The sequence below is a fragment of the Andrographis paniculata genome, unplaced genomic scaffold (assembly GCF_009805555.1).
Source record: "Andrographis paniculata isolate CXL003 unplaced genomic scaffold, ASM980555v1 Contig77END, whole genome shotgun sequence".
NCBI lineage: Eukaryota > Viridiplantae > Streptophyta > Magnoliopsida > Lamiales > Acanthaceae > Andrographis > Andrographis paniculata.
Genome location: NW_026137614.1, coordinates 955,171 through 972,558, shown reverse-complemented (window position 1 = coordinate 972,558; position 17,388 = coordinate 955,171). Strand labels below are relative to the sequence as shown.

The window sequence follows — 17,388 nt, the reverse complement described above, 5'->3', positions numbered from 1 at the left end:
AAAATCCTATATGCTGGGTTTAAAAATCAAGGCAAAATATTGATTATATATTTTCACATCAAAGTAAACAAGATGAAATTGATTATCGAGATAGATTAGCAACAATACTGTACTTGGTTTTGTTTCTTTTAGATGGAGGTTTGACTTTTCGAGGATCCGATGAATCAGCTAATTCATTGCATTCAAGTAATTAATTATTATTTTATTTATACATTATTAACATTATTTATTACATTATATATTTATAATGTCTATCTTATTTTTAGGTAATTTTATTGAGCTTTTGAAATGGGAATATCATCGGCATCCGCAAGTAAATGTATTGATGAACTCAAAAGCTCCAGAAAATAGTCAATTAACCTCTCCCAAAATTCAAAAGAAAATTACTAATGCTTGTGCAACAGAGATAAGACAAGCTATTGTTGATGAGATTGGTAGCAAATATTTTTCGTTTTTGATTGATGAAGCTCGAAATAGTTCAATAAAAGAGCAAATATCTATAGTTTTGAGATTTGTTAATGATCGTGGAGAGGTGATAGAGAGATTTCTTGAAATGATGCATGTCACTGATACTTCTGCATAGTCATTGAAAAATGCGATTGATGATTTTTTTGCAAAACATGCGGTTTCGTTGTCTAAGGTTCCAGGTCAAGGTTATGATGGAGCCTCTAATATGAGTTGTGGGATTAATAGTTTAAAGCAAAAAATTTTGGATGAAAATAAGAAAGCACACTATGTTCATTGTTTTGTTCACCGACTTCAATTAGTGATTGTGACATCTTTAAATAATAATAGAATGGTCGGTAGTTTTTTCGAATATCTTGTGATGATTGTGAATGTGTTGGGGCATCATGTAAAAGAAAAGACGGTCTTTTACAAAGACACTACGAAAATCTTGTTGAAGGTATAAAATGTGGTGATATTAGCACCAGAAAGGGGAAAAATCAAGAAAAAAATCTAGTTCAACCTGGTGATACTCGTTGGAGTTCTCATTTGAAAAAAAATTCAAGAGTTTTAGATATGTGAGATGCAGTGACTAAGGTGCTTGAAGTTATATTCAATTATGGAGTTGATCTCAAAAGTAAATCCACTGTTTTGAGTTTGGTTGAGAAAATGGTAACATTTGATTTTGTATTCATTGTTCATTTAATGATACAATTGTTGTAAAAAACAAATATGTTATCAAAGATTTTTCAACAAAAGAATCAAAACATAGGGAATATTTCAGTTATTGTTGAAGGTATGAAGAATGACTTAGATAACTATCGGAATAATTATGGTTGGGAGGAGTTGCTTGAAAAAGTCACTACATTTTGTCCAAAACATAATATTGGTGTGCCGAATATGAAAGATGTTCAACATGGTCGAATTAAAAGAGGGAATACAGTTGATGGTCATCAAAAGACCTATCAACGCTATTTTTATGTTGATATCTTTTTGGAGGTATATTTTTCTTCTTTGTTTGATATTAACATATATATATATTTTTTTTCTTATGAATCATTGGTTTAACTTTTATAATTATAGGTTGTTGATCGTCTTATTCAAAAGATGAATAATCGCTTTAGAGAGTCAAGTTCGGAGTTGCTTATGTGCATAGCATGCTTAAGCCCTAAAGACTCATTTTCAAATTTTGATCAAAAGTGACTACTTCGTCTTACTGAATTATATCCGAATGATTTCAGTTCAAGGGAAAAATGTGAATTGGAAGATTGTTCATTACATTTGTTAAATCATCTTCACATTTCTCGGGATTGGAAAATATTGGAGATTTGGCAAAAAAAAAAAATGGTGGCTATGGAATGACACAACTTATAGGTTAGTGTATCGACTTATTGAGTTGTCATTGATTTTACCCGTTACAACAACTACAGTTGAAAGATCATTTTCCACGATTAAATGTATTAAGAATGACTTGCAAAACAAGATAGGAGACGACTTTTTGGCAGATTGTTTAATATGTTACATTGAGAAAGAAATTTTTGTGAAAATTAAAAACGATGCTATTATGAAGCGATTTAAGAGTATGGAACATCGAAGACATAAATTGCCACTTTAATACTTCTAGTTTATGGCGTTAACTTTGTCAAATGTAAAATTATTTTATTATTTTTGTTTTATTTATTTATTAATTATTAAAAAATTTGATAGGTAGTTGCCCTCCAATATGCCAAAGTTGATTCCATCACCGAATACATGCTTATAGTAATTTGAATGAAACCTATCAATAAAATAAATGTGTCATAACATTTAATTAATTATTATATTATATTTTAACTTACCATCCTATAATATTCAATACATAGTAGAATCCCAAAACTTGAGTGTTTTATTTCACTCTCCATGAAATGCCTAAACACATTTCTTAATATAATAATTTAATTTTTATTTTTTTATAAAATAAATAATATATTCATATACAATTATTTTTAAATTTTTTATAAGTTAATTTATATTAAATTATATACTCATAGTCTCAACCCAAAAGATTTTTTTGTAATTTTATAGTAAATTAAAAAATAATAATATTTTATTAGTTAGTGGAAGTGTGTAAGATAATTTTGATATTTCAGACGGCAAATTTTATATATAAATTAATTGTATATATAATGATATATTCATAATTTATATAGAAGTTAAAATTATATTTTAGTATTAATGTATGTGTTATGAGAAAACAAGAAAGAAAGCAAATAAAGAATACAAAAGGTTGGTTCGGTGATTGTGTGTCAACCAACGTCTACGTGCATAAATTGAAGAGATTTTATTCTACTGATTCAGAGAGTTACAATCATTGTCTCACGGCTATGAACCATAGATATCTATTTATAAGCACCCTCAAAACACCCTAAACCCTAAGCCCATTTGCTATTAATTACGATGGGCCCAAAAGAAACCCTGCCAATTGAAACAGCCTTTTCGTTTTGGTTCCGAGTATGATAGACACTAAATCCAAGTCGCTTCAACAGTATGATTACTTTTACTATAATAGGAAATTGATACTTTTGAATAGAATGAACCAAAATAATAAAAATAGTACTTTCAGTTGAGCCCCAAAAAATATACAAATATCTATATTAAATAAAATATCATTGTCTGTCAAATAATATCATACTCTCTCCGCCCTATTTAACTTGTCTCTATTTTCTATTTTCGTCTGTCTCACGTGTTACGGAAATTTCCAGAAAATCAAGATGAGATAACAAGGACAAAAGAACACAAGAATTTGGTAACCCAGTTTCGATCACGATGATCTACGTCTGGGGGCTGCCAAGCCAGGAATTTTACTATAAAGTACGCAGGCACATGTTAAAGTGAGAATACATAGATATTTATAGCCTAAGCCTTTGACAATAATATCCAAATCATATCTCTAAAATCTAAAATATAATATCCAAATCATATCCCTAGATTTTAGGATATAATCAGGCTTCATATCCCAAATACATGGATATTTATAGCCTAAGCCTTTAACAATAATATCCAAATCATATCTCTAAAATCTAAAATATAATATCCAAATCATATCCCTAGATTTTAGGATATAATCAGGCTTCATATCCCAACATCACGTAATTTGTCATTTCCTTTTCTAAAATATAATTATACATTTAATCACATTTTAAATTTCATAATTTTTTTAATCTTAATTAAACTATTTAGTTATCTTAATCTATAATTATTTTACTATACAATAATTATTTTTACTAATATACTTCTTAATTACTAACTAATTATACTTTATATAAATTTTCATACCTACAATAATGCGCTCATATTACATCGGACGGACGAAGTATTAAATATATGTTTAATTAATTATATATTATATTACTCCCTCTGTCCCGGATACCGTGTCACCTTTACTGTAGATATGAAAATTTAGGAGGGTATAATTAGTAAATAATTAAAAATATATTAGTGAAAATACTTATCGTATAATACAAGTAATTTTATATTAAAATTAAGATAACTAATTAGTCTAATTAAAATTAAAAATATTATAAATTAAAAATTTTAAAATGAGATTAAAATGTATAATTTTTTTCCAAAAGAAAAAATGTTAGAATAAATGAGATAAATAAAAATAAAAAATTGACATGATAAATGGAACGAAGAGAGTATAATTTAACTTACCATCATAAATTTTCCATTCTTTAAGTAATAGAATTCCAAATCTAGAACGTTTTATTACATCTCCCATAAAACAACAAAAAACATATTTATTAGAATAAAAATTTTATATTTATCTTTTTTTTAAAAAAAAGAAAGATAAATATATATATATGCATTTTATTTTTTTATAAAATAATCTATATTAAATTATACATATAAAATTATCTAAATTAAATAAAATATAATTGTCTATAAAATAACATTACTTTAAATACTTCATTCGTCCGTCTCTAAGGGTCACATTTACCTTTTGCATCATTGTACTTAACATTAAAAATATTTTTGTATTTGTATAATTTTTTTGTACAAATGTCATTCTATTAGTATTATAAGACACTAATAGAAATATATTTGCAATTTTTTTCTTAATTTATACTATATTTTGATATAATAATTAATATTCAAATATCAATACGTAAAAAAATAAATAAAACTTTAAAACCGATTGGAGGTAGTATATCTTTAATTACTTATTTACTCCTTTGGTCCTACAAAACAAACGGGTTTGTGTTGATCACCAAATTTAAAAAAAACTTGATATTATTTTTAAATTGATAGAAAGTATAAATGATTTTTTTTCTTGTTCATGTGAATTTAATAATGTAAAAAAATAGTAATACTAACATAATAATAATAAATAGATATAGTTTTATAATAATATAATTATTTATAAAAATAAAATTATTATTTTAAAACTGATTAAAAAAAATAGTAAAACAATACCATTAAATTAGAACCTAGAGAATAGTATATTATTACGTACCATCAAATAATATTCCATTCGTAGACAGTAGGATCTCAACACTTTAAAGGTTGTGTTCCTTTGTGAATTTTACAGTAAATTTTTACATATTATTTTTTTAAAAAAAATATCACATCAACAATTATTTTCTTATATGTATATTATATTATAAATTTATTTTATATTTAAAATTATCACATCAATATATATTTATATCACATCAAAAAAAATTATTTAAATTCAACTTTTTACTATTAAAAAATTCATAACTCAAAATCCCAAACCCACAAACAAACACACTCTAAACGTTTTATTACACCTTCGATAAAACAACCAAACACACCGTCTACATAATATATTGGGCAAGTGTCCTTAAATTAATGACCCGGATGGAGACATATTTGAAAGGGAAATGACTAATTTGGTAGATAGTCAGTCACGTTAGTCACATGGCTACGACGTTTTTCCGCACGTGTCAACGGGCTGAGGATCTCTCTTGTGTAAAATAATTTAACCAAAATTTCCACGTCACTCTGACAATGACGATAAAAGTATAAATTACACCCTTTCGTGCCAATGGGACCTCGGGGTCCCGGTGTACAACACCAGGCGCGGAGGATCCCGCGGTCTGCGTCACGCTATAAATACCCTGCACAGTGAATCTCGGGGGGCTTTCACCTGCGGCGGCGGTTTAGTTATTACTCCATTGGAGTGAGATAGTTCTTAGGCTCCGCATTAACGTCCAAAATTCCGATGATGATGCGCAGAGTCATCTCAAGGGCGGCGATTTCGTTCAAGCCCTCGCGATTCCATCGTTCGCAGTCGTCTCTCTCGCGAACCCTCGCCGATGAGGAACCTGTTCTCCCCCAAATGCCGCCGTTCGATTACACTCCGCCGCCGTACACCGGCCCCACCGCGGAAGAGATACTCAGCAAAAGGCATAAGTTCCTCAGCCCCGCTGTCTTCCATTTCTTCAACAAACCGGTAAAGATTTGCGTGTTCGATTTTTTTTTTTTTTGTGAGATTGCGCCGACGGATTTGTTGATTTTTGATTTTCGTGCAGTTGAATTTGGTGGACGGAAAGATGCAGTACTTGTTCGATGAGAACGGTCGGAGATATCTGGATGCGTTTGGGGGAATAGCCACCGTTGGATGCGGGCACTGCCATCCCGACGTGGTGGATGCTATCGTTAATCAAACCAAACGTCTGCAGCACTCCACTATTTTATACCTGAATCCTGCCATCGCCGAATTTGCCGAGGCTTTGGCCTCTAAATTCCCCGGCGACCTCAAGGTCTATTTAATTTGCTGCAATCTATTTGGAAATAGAGACGATTCTGTGTGAACTCGTTGATAATTTCTGCATTCGTTGTCTATTCATTCACTTCTTTGTTGTTCGAAGTGTGAAAAGTTTTGATTGATTGGTTGGGAACTGAGGCAAGGCAAGTTAACACGATCTACTTGGTTGTTCTGTTTTTGTTTTTTCAGGTTGTTTTCTTTACAAATTCGGGGACTGAGGCAAATGAGCTTGCTTTGATGATGGCCAGATTGTACACCGGCTGCCATGATGTGATTTCGATTAGGAATGGATATCATGGCAATGCTGCTGGGACAATGGGAGTCACTTCTCAAAGCAACTACAAATTCAATGTAGTCCAGGTAACACATTGATTGCATTATTCAAACCCTTAGTTTGATTGAGCATCAAATGTTGTAAATTGGCTAATAAGAATTGAAATTATGAAGCATTGCTGCTCTAATGTAGACATGAATGTCCAATTTGGTGTTTATTCAGAGAGATTGGTTTTTGTGGACTGCCTGATTTAAAGGATTGTTTTCTTGGACATTTGATCTTGTATTTCCTACTAACTGAAATCATGTTGGAGTCGAAGATGTTTGTCTATGAAAATGGAGGATGTGTTTGTTAGGATCACAACTGTTTGAAAGTTATTTACATAGTAAACTGTACATTTACCAGACCGGAGTACACCACGCCCAGAATCCTGATCAATACAGAGGAGTTTTCGGGTCGGATGGGCTCAAGTATGCAAGAGATGTTAGTGACATTATAACATACGGCACATCTGGTCGTGTTGCTGCCTTCATTGCTGAAGCCATCCAGGTAATTATTCGATAAAAGTTTGTCCTGTGAAATTCGAATCCTGATGGTTTCTAGATTTAGATTTTTCCATTTTCTTTCTGCTGCTTCTTCCCCAATGTGTTGTGATCTCCGAATGAAATCATTACAGGGAGTTGGTGGGATTATGGAGTTGGCCCCGGGATATCTTCCAGCAGTGTACGATGCGGTTAGAAATGCCGGTGGCCTTTGCATAGCAGATGAGGTCCAATCAGGGCTAGCCCGTACGGGCAGCCACTTTTGGGGATTCGAGGCCCATGGAGTTGTGCCGGATATCGTAACCATGGCTAAGGTTGTCTTGGAACTATTGCTTAATAGATTCTTTGTTATGTAATAGCAAGGTGATATATTGGATCTGATCTGCTGTCTTCAGGCCATCGGGAATGGAGTGCCGCTTGGTGCAGTGGTGACTACTCCTGGTATTGCCAAAGTCCTGACTCAACGAAACTATTTCAACACCTTTGGTGGGAACCCGATGTGCACGGCAGCAGGACTCGCCGTTCTCAAAGTAATCGAAAAGGAAAACCTTCAAAGCAACGCCCTGGTCGTGGGATCGTATTTGAAGGAGCGACTTGCATCCATGATGGGCAAATACGAGCGTACGTTTATGCATGACTACTACTACTCCTCCAACTGTCGTGAATTCTTGTGAGTTAATGATAATATTTTGCATGGCATGGCAGTTATTGGAGATGTTCGAGGCAGAGGCCTAATGCTGGGGGTGGAATTTGTGACGGATCGCGGGATGAAAACACCGGCCAAAGCTGAAACTGTTTGTGTCATGGAGAAGATGAAAGGTAATCAATACTCTCTTTATGGTGTCTTTGATGCTCATGACACTACTATTACGAGTCGTAATTTACAACAACTTTGTAGTAAAATTGTAATGTGAACGGGTGCAGAGATGGGCGTGCTGATCGGGAAAGGCGGCTTCTTTGGCAACGTACTCAGGATCACTCCGCCCCTCTGTTTCACCAAGCCTGACGCCGGTAAGTTCCTCTCTCTCTCTCTCTCTATATATATATATACACATATATATCTGTACATACAGAATGTGTTTGAGGATGAGATTGCATATATAATCATAATAATAATAATAATAATAATGCAGATTTTCTGGCGGACGCTCTGGACTACACATTGTCGAACATGTGAAGTGTGATTGTTTTGTTGTGCAAATAATGAATGAATGTGTTGGGAATAAAGTGTTGACTTGGCTGAGAAGATGAGACATCACCTCGTTGTCTCTCTCTCTCTCACTCCTCCTAGACCATGATCTATATTATACTATATTTTAAATTATAATGGAGCAAAATTCATTTATAGATGCATTCAATTATTTTTTAATCAATTTTCATCGATTTTCATTTTTTCTATATGTAACGTGAGAATCTACGGTCACTATTCGAAAATGTGCACTCCGGTCGAATCTAATACTCTGCAAAGCCCGACTGGACAAACCCTAGAAGTATCTGGATTTGAACCCATAAAGTTCAGTCACCGCACCAACAGCAGGACCTGCATCTAAAAAGTTTATTAGTTGTCATTAAAATTGGTTCCAAATTTTTTATTAATAAATGTACATTTAAATAAAGTATAATTTATACAAAAGAAGGAACTTACAAAAAGATTCTGGCCCAAGTACAAAAAGATCTAAAAGGCCATAGATCGGCCCAATAAGGCCCGCATGAGCCCAACATAACATTGTAAAAGGAAGCCCAATGCTTCGGCCCAATACATCTAGCTCAGAAAACTCTATGACACAAAAATAGGCCAAAGCAAAATATTTCCAGCCCAATACTTCTAGAGCTCTCTAAAAACCCAACATCATAGCCCAAAACATATACACATTCTGCTATTGTAATAATCTGTCATCTGCACTCAATGGGACAACGAGCTCACCAAACAACCATACTTCAAAAGCTAAAATATACGTCACGTGAGGGATGACCTCGCGGGGAAGTGAACTTTTGACCGTGAAGTCATGTGTTTAAATCCCTAACGCCTCAGGTCATATGCCATATATGATTTGCCTAGTATGCACTTTTGAGTAATGACTGCAGTTCTCTCGTAAATATATACATACATATATACACAAAAGCCAAAATATGCAATTGAACAGAACTACCACGAACCTGTATTATAACTTGAAACCTTCAAAATTCAAATGCACCATAGTGGTGCGAGAGCACTGTTCCATCATCTTCCTCCATCCAGCAAACAAACGGGGCTGAAGGAGGGAGTTATAACAAATTAGCTGTATACAAGAATTGATCATTTTGTATCTACAAAATCAAATTCAATTTGTGTAATAAAATAGATATTAATTAATTTTTGGCACAAATAATTATTGTATTTATACATATAGTTTATATAATTATTTTTAATAATACTCTCTTCATCCCGCCAAATTAGTCAAGTATTTTCTTTATTTTTTTATTTTTTGACTTTTTGATCTTTCCACTAAATTAGTCATGTTTCGTAACGAAGTAATGTTTCCTAATAAGGTAATCATTAACATATGATAATTTAAATTATGAAGTTAACTATATTTTATTAAATTATTAATACTTTTTCTTTTTTTGTTTGATCATAATTAAATTTTAAAATGTAATGTAATATAAATAAGTATTGATATGATATTTTTAAATACTCTCTCTGTTCCAAAACTATCGTCTGGGCTGTGTTTGGCACGAGATTTAAGGAATATTAATATTATATTGACAGTGGGTAAAAAGTATGAGTAAAAGACTTTTTTGCCCTTGTGAGCGTATTAGTATAAAAAATAGTGGCAATTGTGTAATAATAATGAAAATGTAAGGATAATTTTATAGTAATATGATTATTTATGGAAATGAGACTATTGCTTTTGGACGGATAAAAATGGTAAACAAGATTATTGTATTGGGACGGAGGGAGTATTTATTAATTTTTAATATGTAGTATAAAAAAAAGTAAAAACATATTTTCTCCGTCCTGGTCTAAAGGGGCCCTATGAGACTCTAGTAAATTAAGAAATAATAGTATTTTACTTACTCCATCCGAAAACAATAGGACATTCGAGATTGACACAAGAATTAAGGAATAATAGTATTATATTGATAGTTGGTGTAAAAGTGTTTCTAAAAGACAAAAATACCCTTACTTTATGTAATTACTATGAAAAAGTGGGGATAATTTTGTAAAAATGTTGAAAGTTAATTACCAAAAATAAAAATGAGACTATTGTTTTAAGGGGTGTTTGACAAATAGTTTTTTGAAGAGCTTTTAGGGTTTAGGGTTTAGGTTTATTGAACAGCTTTTAGCTGTTTGACCAGTAAAAAAGCTAATTTAGGTGTTTGGTAAATTAGATTTTTGGACCCAAAAAGCTAATTTCTGAAAAGCTAATTTACCCAGCGTTTTAAAATAGTTTTTTCTGTAAAAAAAAATTTTATTCCTTATATGCCCTTAAAAATTTATTATGCATTTTACACAAATAAATACATGTTGATTATTTATTAATTATATTAGAATATTTTATTATATTATAGTTTTACTTTTATAAATTTTTAATAATTAATTTTTATATAAAAATTATTTTAATGGTAAAATATATAAATTTATTAAAATCAACATAAAATAGAAAATATAAATATTAATAATTTATTTTTATATTAAAATTATATTATATAAATTTTATACTAAAAATAAATTAAATAAATTAAATTTATTAAAAATTATAAATATAATGAACTAATCGATAACTAACATAATAAATATATATACGAAAAATTTATTATTTTATATTTTACAGCATTTTCAATAGAAAAAACTATTTATATATTTTAATAAAAATATATGATTTTTTAAATTTAACTGTAATAAAAATAAATACTTATATAACACTTTTACAATTTTCAATAACTAATAACAAAAAATTTTAAACATTCTAAACTCAAAAGAATATAATTGAATATATTAGAAACAAAAATAAAATAGAAATGTCCTCAATTGTCATTTTACGTATAAACAACTAATATCAAACAGCTGTTTTACTAAATATTTTAATACAAACAGCTAATCGAATCAGCTAATTGAATCAGCTAACCGCTATCAGCTAATTGAATCAGCTAACAGCTAACAACTATCAGCTAATTGCCAAACACGCCCTTAGAGCAAATGAAAATGACAAAACGAGACTATTGTTTGACGGAGGGAGTATTAGTTACTGAAAATGTGTAAGAAATTTTGACTTTTTGCCCTTTGACTTTATATAAAAAGTAATTGTATGTGTAATTGTATGTTTATAATTTAGATAAAAGTTGAGGGTATTTTGATATTTATGCATGATTACTTTTATTAAAATATGAAATAGGTACTTTGGAGTGAAACATATGAAAATGGTAAAAATAGTACTTTGAATTGGGACATATGAAGTATTGTTTTGTATTTTTAATTTGAAATATTTTTTATATTAATTATGAGAAGCGTGTTGACAATATAAAAAATAATTTTTTTGTTAAATTCTAAAATTTGTATAAGCTTGTAGAATATATATTGTATTGGTGTGTGTATAATGTACTTTTTTTAATAATATTAATCGTAGAACTTATCTAAAAAAAATTATTGGGGGTATTTGATTTAATATTTTGAACTGGGGAATCATAGGATATGAATTTATAATTTATTTCTTAGAAAAAAAAAAAAAAAAAAAAACACACACACACACACAAATGTTACGAGTGTGTTTACTTGTGAGATTTTGATTTTGAAATTTTATTTTGAATAGTAAAAATTTTAACTAAAATAGGTGTTTCATGTGATATAAAACAAATTTCATATTTTTATATTTTATATAATGTTAAATAATTTTACATTAAAATACTTCATCAATACATATTTATCTAACATCAATAATTATTCAAATTATTTTTTTTAATATTTAAAATTTATACCTCCAACCAAACCCGCCGTTATTTTATTCACAAAATTTTATTCCAAAAAAATATCAAATCAAACTCATATTTTATATTTTTATATTGGGGTATTCCTAATTTATATCCTTATATTTGACCATCTTTTCAAATTATGTCCCTCTAATATAATTTTGTAAAATATATTCTTAATTTTTACTAATCAACATCAAATATAATATAATTATCAATTGGAAAATAATTAGTGAATAGTTATGAGTTCTCATCTCTCTTTATTAATGTTTCTCTCTCTCTTTTTTTTTTTTTATTATATAGTATATATTTATTTAAGTTATTATTATTATTATTAGTATATAATATATTTTGTGTATAATATAAAAATATTTTTTAAAAATAATATATATTAATTATAATTTTATAAAAATACTATCATTTTAAAATAATTCAATACATTAATCTCATTTTGGTAAATTGATTTAATTTTATATTATATCATACAATTATTCAAATTCGAAATTTTACTATTTAAATCAAAATCAAAAACAAAATTTCTAACCAAGCACAATTTTTTTTTTTTATCGAATATATTAAATACAATTTTTTATTTTTATATCATCAATGAATATCGGTTACTATAATTATTATAATTTAAAACTTTAATCCAACTTTATGATAATGTCAATTTAAAAAAAATTTAAATCTAAAAAATTCTTCACATTTCAAATATATTTCTAAAAACAACTAAGTATACCTTTATATTTGAATTTTCTATTTGCTTTTTAGATATGTATTTGAATATTTGGTTGTGTTATAGGGAAATTATGATAATTATAATAACGGATATTAATTGATTATGTAAAAATAAAATTTATATTTAATACATTTGATTAAAAAAAATTGGGTATTTGTTTGTGGTTTTGATTTTCAATTTTCATTTGAATGTAAATTTTTTAATTTAAATAATTCTGTAATATGATATAAATAAGAATTGATGTGATATTTGAAATATAAAATTAGTTTTTAATGTAATATAAAAGGTAAATTAAGTGTGTGATTTATATTTTTTGGGAAGAAATTTTTCATGAACAGTAAAAATTAAATAAAATCACTTAAATAATATTTATATATTTAAATATTTTAAAAACTATTTATTTATAAATTAATATAAATTATTTTATAAAAAAATTCTAATAACATATAAAAAATATAATTACTATATACTATTACTATAAATTACAGAATAATAATAATAATAATAATAATAATAATAATAATAATAACTTTAATATATATATAATAAGAAAAAGAAAAAAAGAGAAACATTAACGAAGAGAAAGGAGAGAGAAAATCATTACACTTCGCTAATTACTTTCACATTTATAATTACACTATATTTGATATTTTTTACAAAATTAATATTAGAGGGACAAATTTTGAAAAGACAGTCAAATATAAAGACAGAAACTGTGAATACTTCCTTTTATATTATATTAAAATTATTTCATATCAAAATATCATATTGATACACATTCATATAATATCAAATATCTATTAAAATTAAAAATTTTACTATCAATACTCAAACTCAAAATCCAAACTCCAACCAAACATGTTGCTAAGTCTATTTACTAAATTTGTTCTAAAAAAAATATTAAATCAACCTCTTATTATTTATTTATATTTATTATATTAAATTTCAATTTTATATTCAAATATTACATTAATAACTATTTATAGTATATCATCAAATAATTTTTTAAAGTTAAAAAATCTCACTATTCACAATCAAACCCCAAATGATAATTTTTTAAAGTTAAAAAATCTCACTATTCACAATCAAACCCCAATCAAATACATCGCTTAGAGTTTATTTATAATTTTTTTTTTAAAAAAAAATCAAATTAAACTTTTATTTTTTAGTTTTATATTATATTAAAAATTAATATTACATTTCAAGTGTCATCTCCATACATATTTATATTTCAATAAACAATCGATTTAAATTAAAATTTTTATTATTCAATATCCAAACCTCAACCAAATACACGGCCACAAATGACCCTTTTTCATTTTTTATCCGTCTTATAAAAGATGTCATCGCCTTTTTATATTTTTGGAAAGTTTATCGATCTTAAACACAATTAACAAATATAAATTAATTTAATTAAATATATAAACTCTTACACGTAGAACCCAGTCAAAATCATTTTTATTTCTATCCCCGTCCTTAATTAATAAATATTATTAATAACATTTAAAACTCCCAACATTTTTTATAAAACTAATTTATAATAAATATTTTTTTTATTTATTTGTATTATATAAAATTTTATTTTCTACAAAATGATATTTATATTGTATATATTTTATTTGAGATTTAGAGGGTGTTTGAGAAATAGTTTTTTGAAGAGCTTTTAACTTATTGAACAACTTTTAGCTGTTTGACAAGTCAAAAAGCTAATTTAGGTGTTTGCTATATTAGCTTTTTGAAAGAGCTTTTTGGACTAAAAAAACTAATTTCTGAAAAGCTCATCTACCCAACGTTTTGAAAGAACTTTTTCATTTTAATTTTAGTTATTCCTAATTTATCCTTAAAACTTAATTATTTATTTTATACATATAAATATATTTTTATAGCAGTATTTATAAATTATTTTTAATATTTTTAATTTATTAAATTATATTTTTATTTTTGTAAATTTAAAATAATTACTATTATTAATTATTACATATAAATTATTTTATTTGTAAAATATATAAATTTTTAAAACTAAATCAAATAGAAAAAACAAAGGTTATTAATTTATTTAAATATATTAAAATAATAATTAATATAATAAATATATATACGAAAGATTTATTATTTTATATTTTACATAATTTCAATAAAAAATTATTATTTTTTAGTAAAAATAATTTTCTCAAATCTAAATAATAAAAATAAAAATAAATATTTTATAATATTTTTATAATTTTCAATAATTAATAAAAAAATTCTCATAAATTTCAAACCAAAATGAACAAAATTAAATATTTTAAAAAATAACATATCGATGTCCTTAATAGTCATTTTATGTATAAATAACTAATGTCAAACAGTTGTTTTATCAAACACTTTAATACAAACCGCTAATTGAATCAGCTAGTCAAACCAACTAATTGAATCAGCTAACAGTTAACCGCTAATTGAATCAGCTAGTCAAACCAACTAATTGAATCAGCTAACAGTTAACCGCTAATTGAATCAGCTAACAACTAAAAGCTATCAGCTAGTCAAACCAACTAATTGAATCAACTAACAGCTAAAAGCTATTAACTAATTGTCAAACGCACCCATAATGTTAAAAATATTTAAACACATTTTAAATTTCTTTTATTAATATATCATCCGTCTCAAATACCCTGCAATATTTCTTTTTTGGTATATCATAAGCATTCTGCAACGTTTCTAAAATAGAAAATAATTAAATATATTTAATTCCTACCTCACACATCACTCAAATAAATATATATTTTTTCTCTCATCATATTACTTATTTTTCAAATAATTCTATTTAATACTATCCACATAAATTCTTGTGCAGAAACAAATGTTACACCATGTTTGGATGAAGGGATTATATAATATACTTTTATTACACGCAATTATTAAATAACTAATGGAGGTGGATCTGGTACTGATAGGTGCACCCATCAACACAATGCTGATAGAATATAGATCGTACATCGCAATAGATAAATTTGGATGGTTTAGATTGAGAAAGCGCATGATTGTCATTTTACGTCTAAAAAGTTAAGGGTGGGTTGTATGTACCCAAATCTCTCTTTCTCTCCTCTCTTCCCCTTCTCTCTCGCGATCGACCGGCTCAGGCCGACAATTGCCACTGCCCAGCTGCGGCAACGCCTCTTCCAGCCTTAGCAACCGCCGCCATCTTCTTCTTCTCTATCTATCTTTTCCTCTCTCTCTTCTTTTTCCTCCGAACAGTCGACCACCACTTGTCCAGATCGCTACCGAAAACCGCCGTTCTTCCGCCAACCCAGGACCCGCCGCGAACCACCACCATCCCCCAATTGACCCGCCGCGAACCCAGGTTTATTTCGACATTTTCTATTATGGTATTTTGATGCTTCATTTATATTTGGATATAGTTTAAATCAATAGTGTATATCAATTATACTCTTGTTATTTATTTGCAGGAAATTATACCTCGTATTAAGATGGACGCAAGAAAACATGTTGGTGGGCGAGGGCGAGGCTGGGGGCGAACAAAAAATTGACTGTGATGATTGATGGACGGTTGATTTGATGAATTTAATTTGGATGAATTGTTAGTTTTGATCGATGAATTCAATTGGTTGTTGGATTTAACCGATGGATTGAATTTATTGTTTGGATTGAATGTAACATGAAATTTAGATGTTTTTATTTCTTATTTTGATAAGTTTTGGTGGAAAGCATGTGTAGAGTGTATTTTTGTAACAATTTATGTTTGTGTTAATAGGTTTTGGTGGAAAGAATGTTTAGAGTGATTTTTTGTTGATAATTTCTGAATAACACTCATAATGTTTGATAGTACAGTAACATACTAAACACAATACACGAAAATGCTTGTTTGTATTAAATAAAATGCTAGGTTCAGAATATATAAATGTTTATTCATGTTTTTTTCTATTTGTGTTAATAGGTTTATTGAAAGCATGTTATTAGTTTAAATCAATAGTGTATATCAATTATACTCTTGTTTTTTATTTGCAGGAAATTATACCTCGTATTAAGATGGACGCAAGAAAACGCGTTAGTGACGAGGTTGAGGGTGAACAAAAAATTAACTGTGATTATTGATGGACGGTTGATTTGTTGGATAATCGGTTATTTTGCAATCGATTATTTTGTGAGTGAAAATGCGACGGGCCGGTATATGGGTATATGGCCTAAGTCGCAATATTATTTGGATAAAATATTATCCATCGAACAAATTTATTATAATCTCAAACGGAAGGTTTGAAATTAGAATAAATTAAAATCGTTTCAAACGGAAGGTTTGAAATTAGAATAAATTACGATCGTCACAAACGGAAGGTTTGTAATTAGAATAAATTACGACTGCTTCAAACGGAAAGTTTGGATTATAATTAATTACATCGATAATTATGGTTGTAATTATGATCGTAATTAATCCCCTGCCATTTTGGCGGAGTGGAGACGCCTATATAAAGGGCCTCCCCCTTCATTCTAATAACTAACAACAAATAATCCTCTCGTCCTACTCTCCTCTCTTCTAGCTTTCCGGTAGCCTCCCCAGTTCAGTTCCTCTCTCGTTTTTGTTCGCCGGAGCTCCAACGATTAGAGGTGCCACTCATTTTGGAGACGGAAACCGTTTTATCTTTAGGTTAGAACGCCATTCACCGGAGGCACTACC

The 17,388-nt window shown here is 28.5% G+C and overlaps 1 protein-coding gene across 2 annotated transcripts; it reads left to right on the top strand.

Annotated features, from left to right (window-relative positions):
• The first annotated feature begins 5,583 nt into the window (after positions 1-5,583).
• On the top strand, positions 5,584-8,378 carry LOC127239499 (alanine--glyoxylate aminotransferase 2 homolog 3, mitochondrial-like). 2 transcript variants are annotated; one of them, XM_051257690.1, is made up of 9 exons: positions 5,584-5,902; positions 5,982-6,212; positions 6,407-6,577; positions 6,897-7,040; positions 7,168-7,347; positions 7,429-7,654; positions 7,739-7,852; positions 7,958-8,044; positions 8,167-8,378. In XM_051257690.1, exons 1-9 carry the CDS (start codon positions 5,672-5,674, stop codon positions 8,208-8,210), a joined length of 1,428 nt encoding a protein of 475 aa, XP_051113647.1. In that variant the 5' UTR covers positions 5,584-5,671; the 3' UTR covers positions 8,211-8,378. The 2 variants fall into 2 exon arrangements, with proteins under 2 accessions (XP_051113647.1, XP_051113648.1); XM_051257691.1 differs by lacking the exon at positions 8,167-8,378 and having other exon boundaries at positions 7,932-8,044.
• The last annotated feature ends 9,010 nt before the right edge of the window (positions 8,379-17,388 follow it).

Coding starts and splice junctions, on each gene's coding strand:
- LOC127239499 (XM_051257690.1), top strand. CDS start 5,672: ATGATGATGCGCAGAGTCATCTCAAGGGCGGCGATTTCGTTCAAGCCC. Junction 7,041..7,167: donor TCATTGCTGAAGCCATCCAG/GTAATTATTCGA, acceptor AAATCATTACAG/GGAGTTGGTGGGATTATGGA. Junction 7,853..7,957: donor TGTCATGGAGAAGATGAAAG/GTAATCAATACT, acceptor GAACGGGTGCAG/AGATGGGCGTGCTGATCGGG.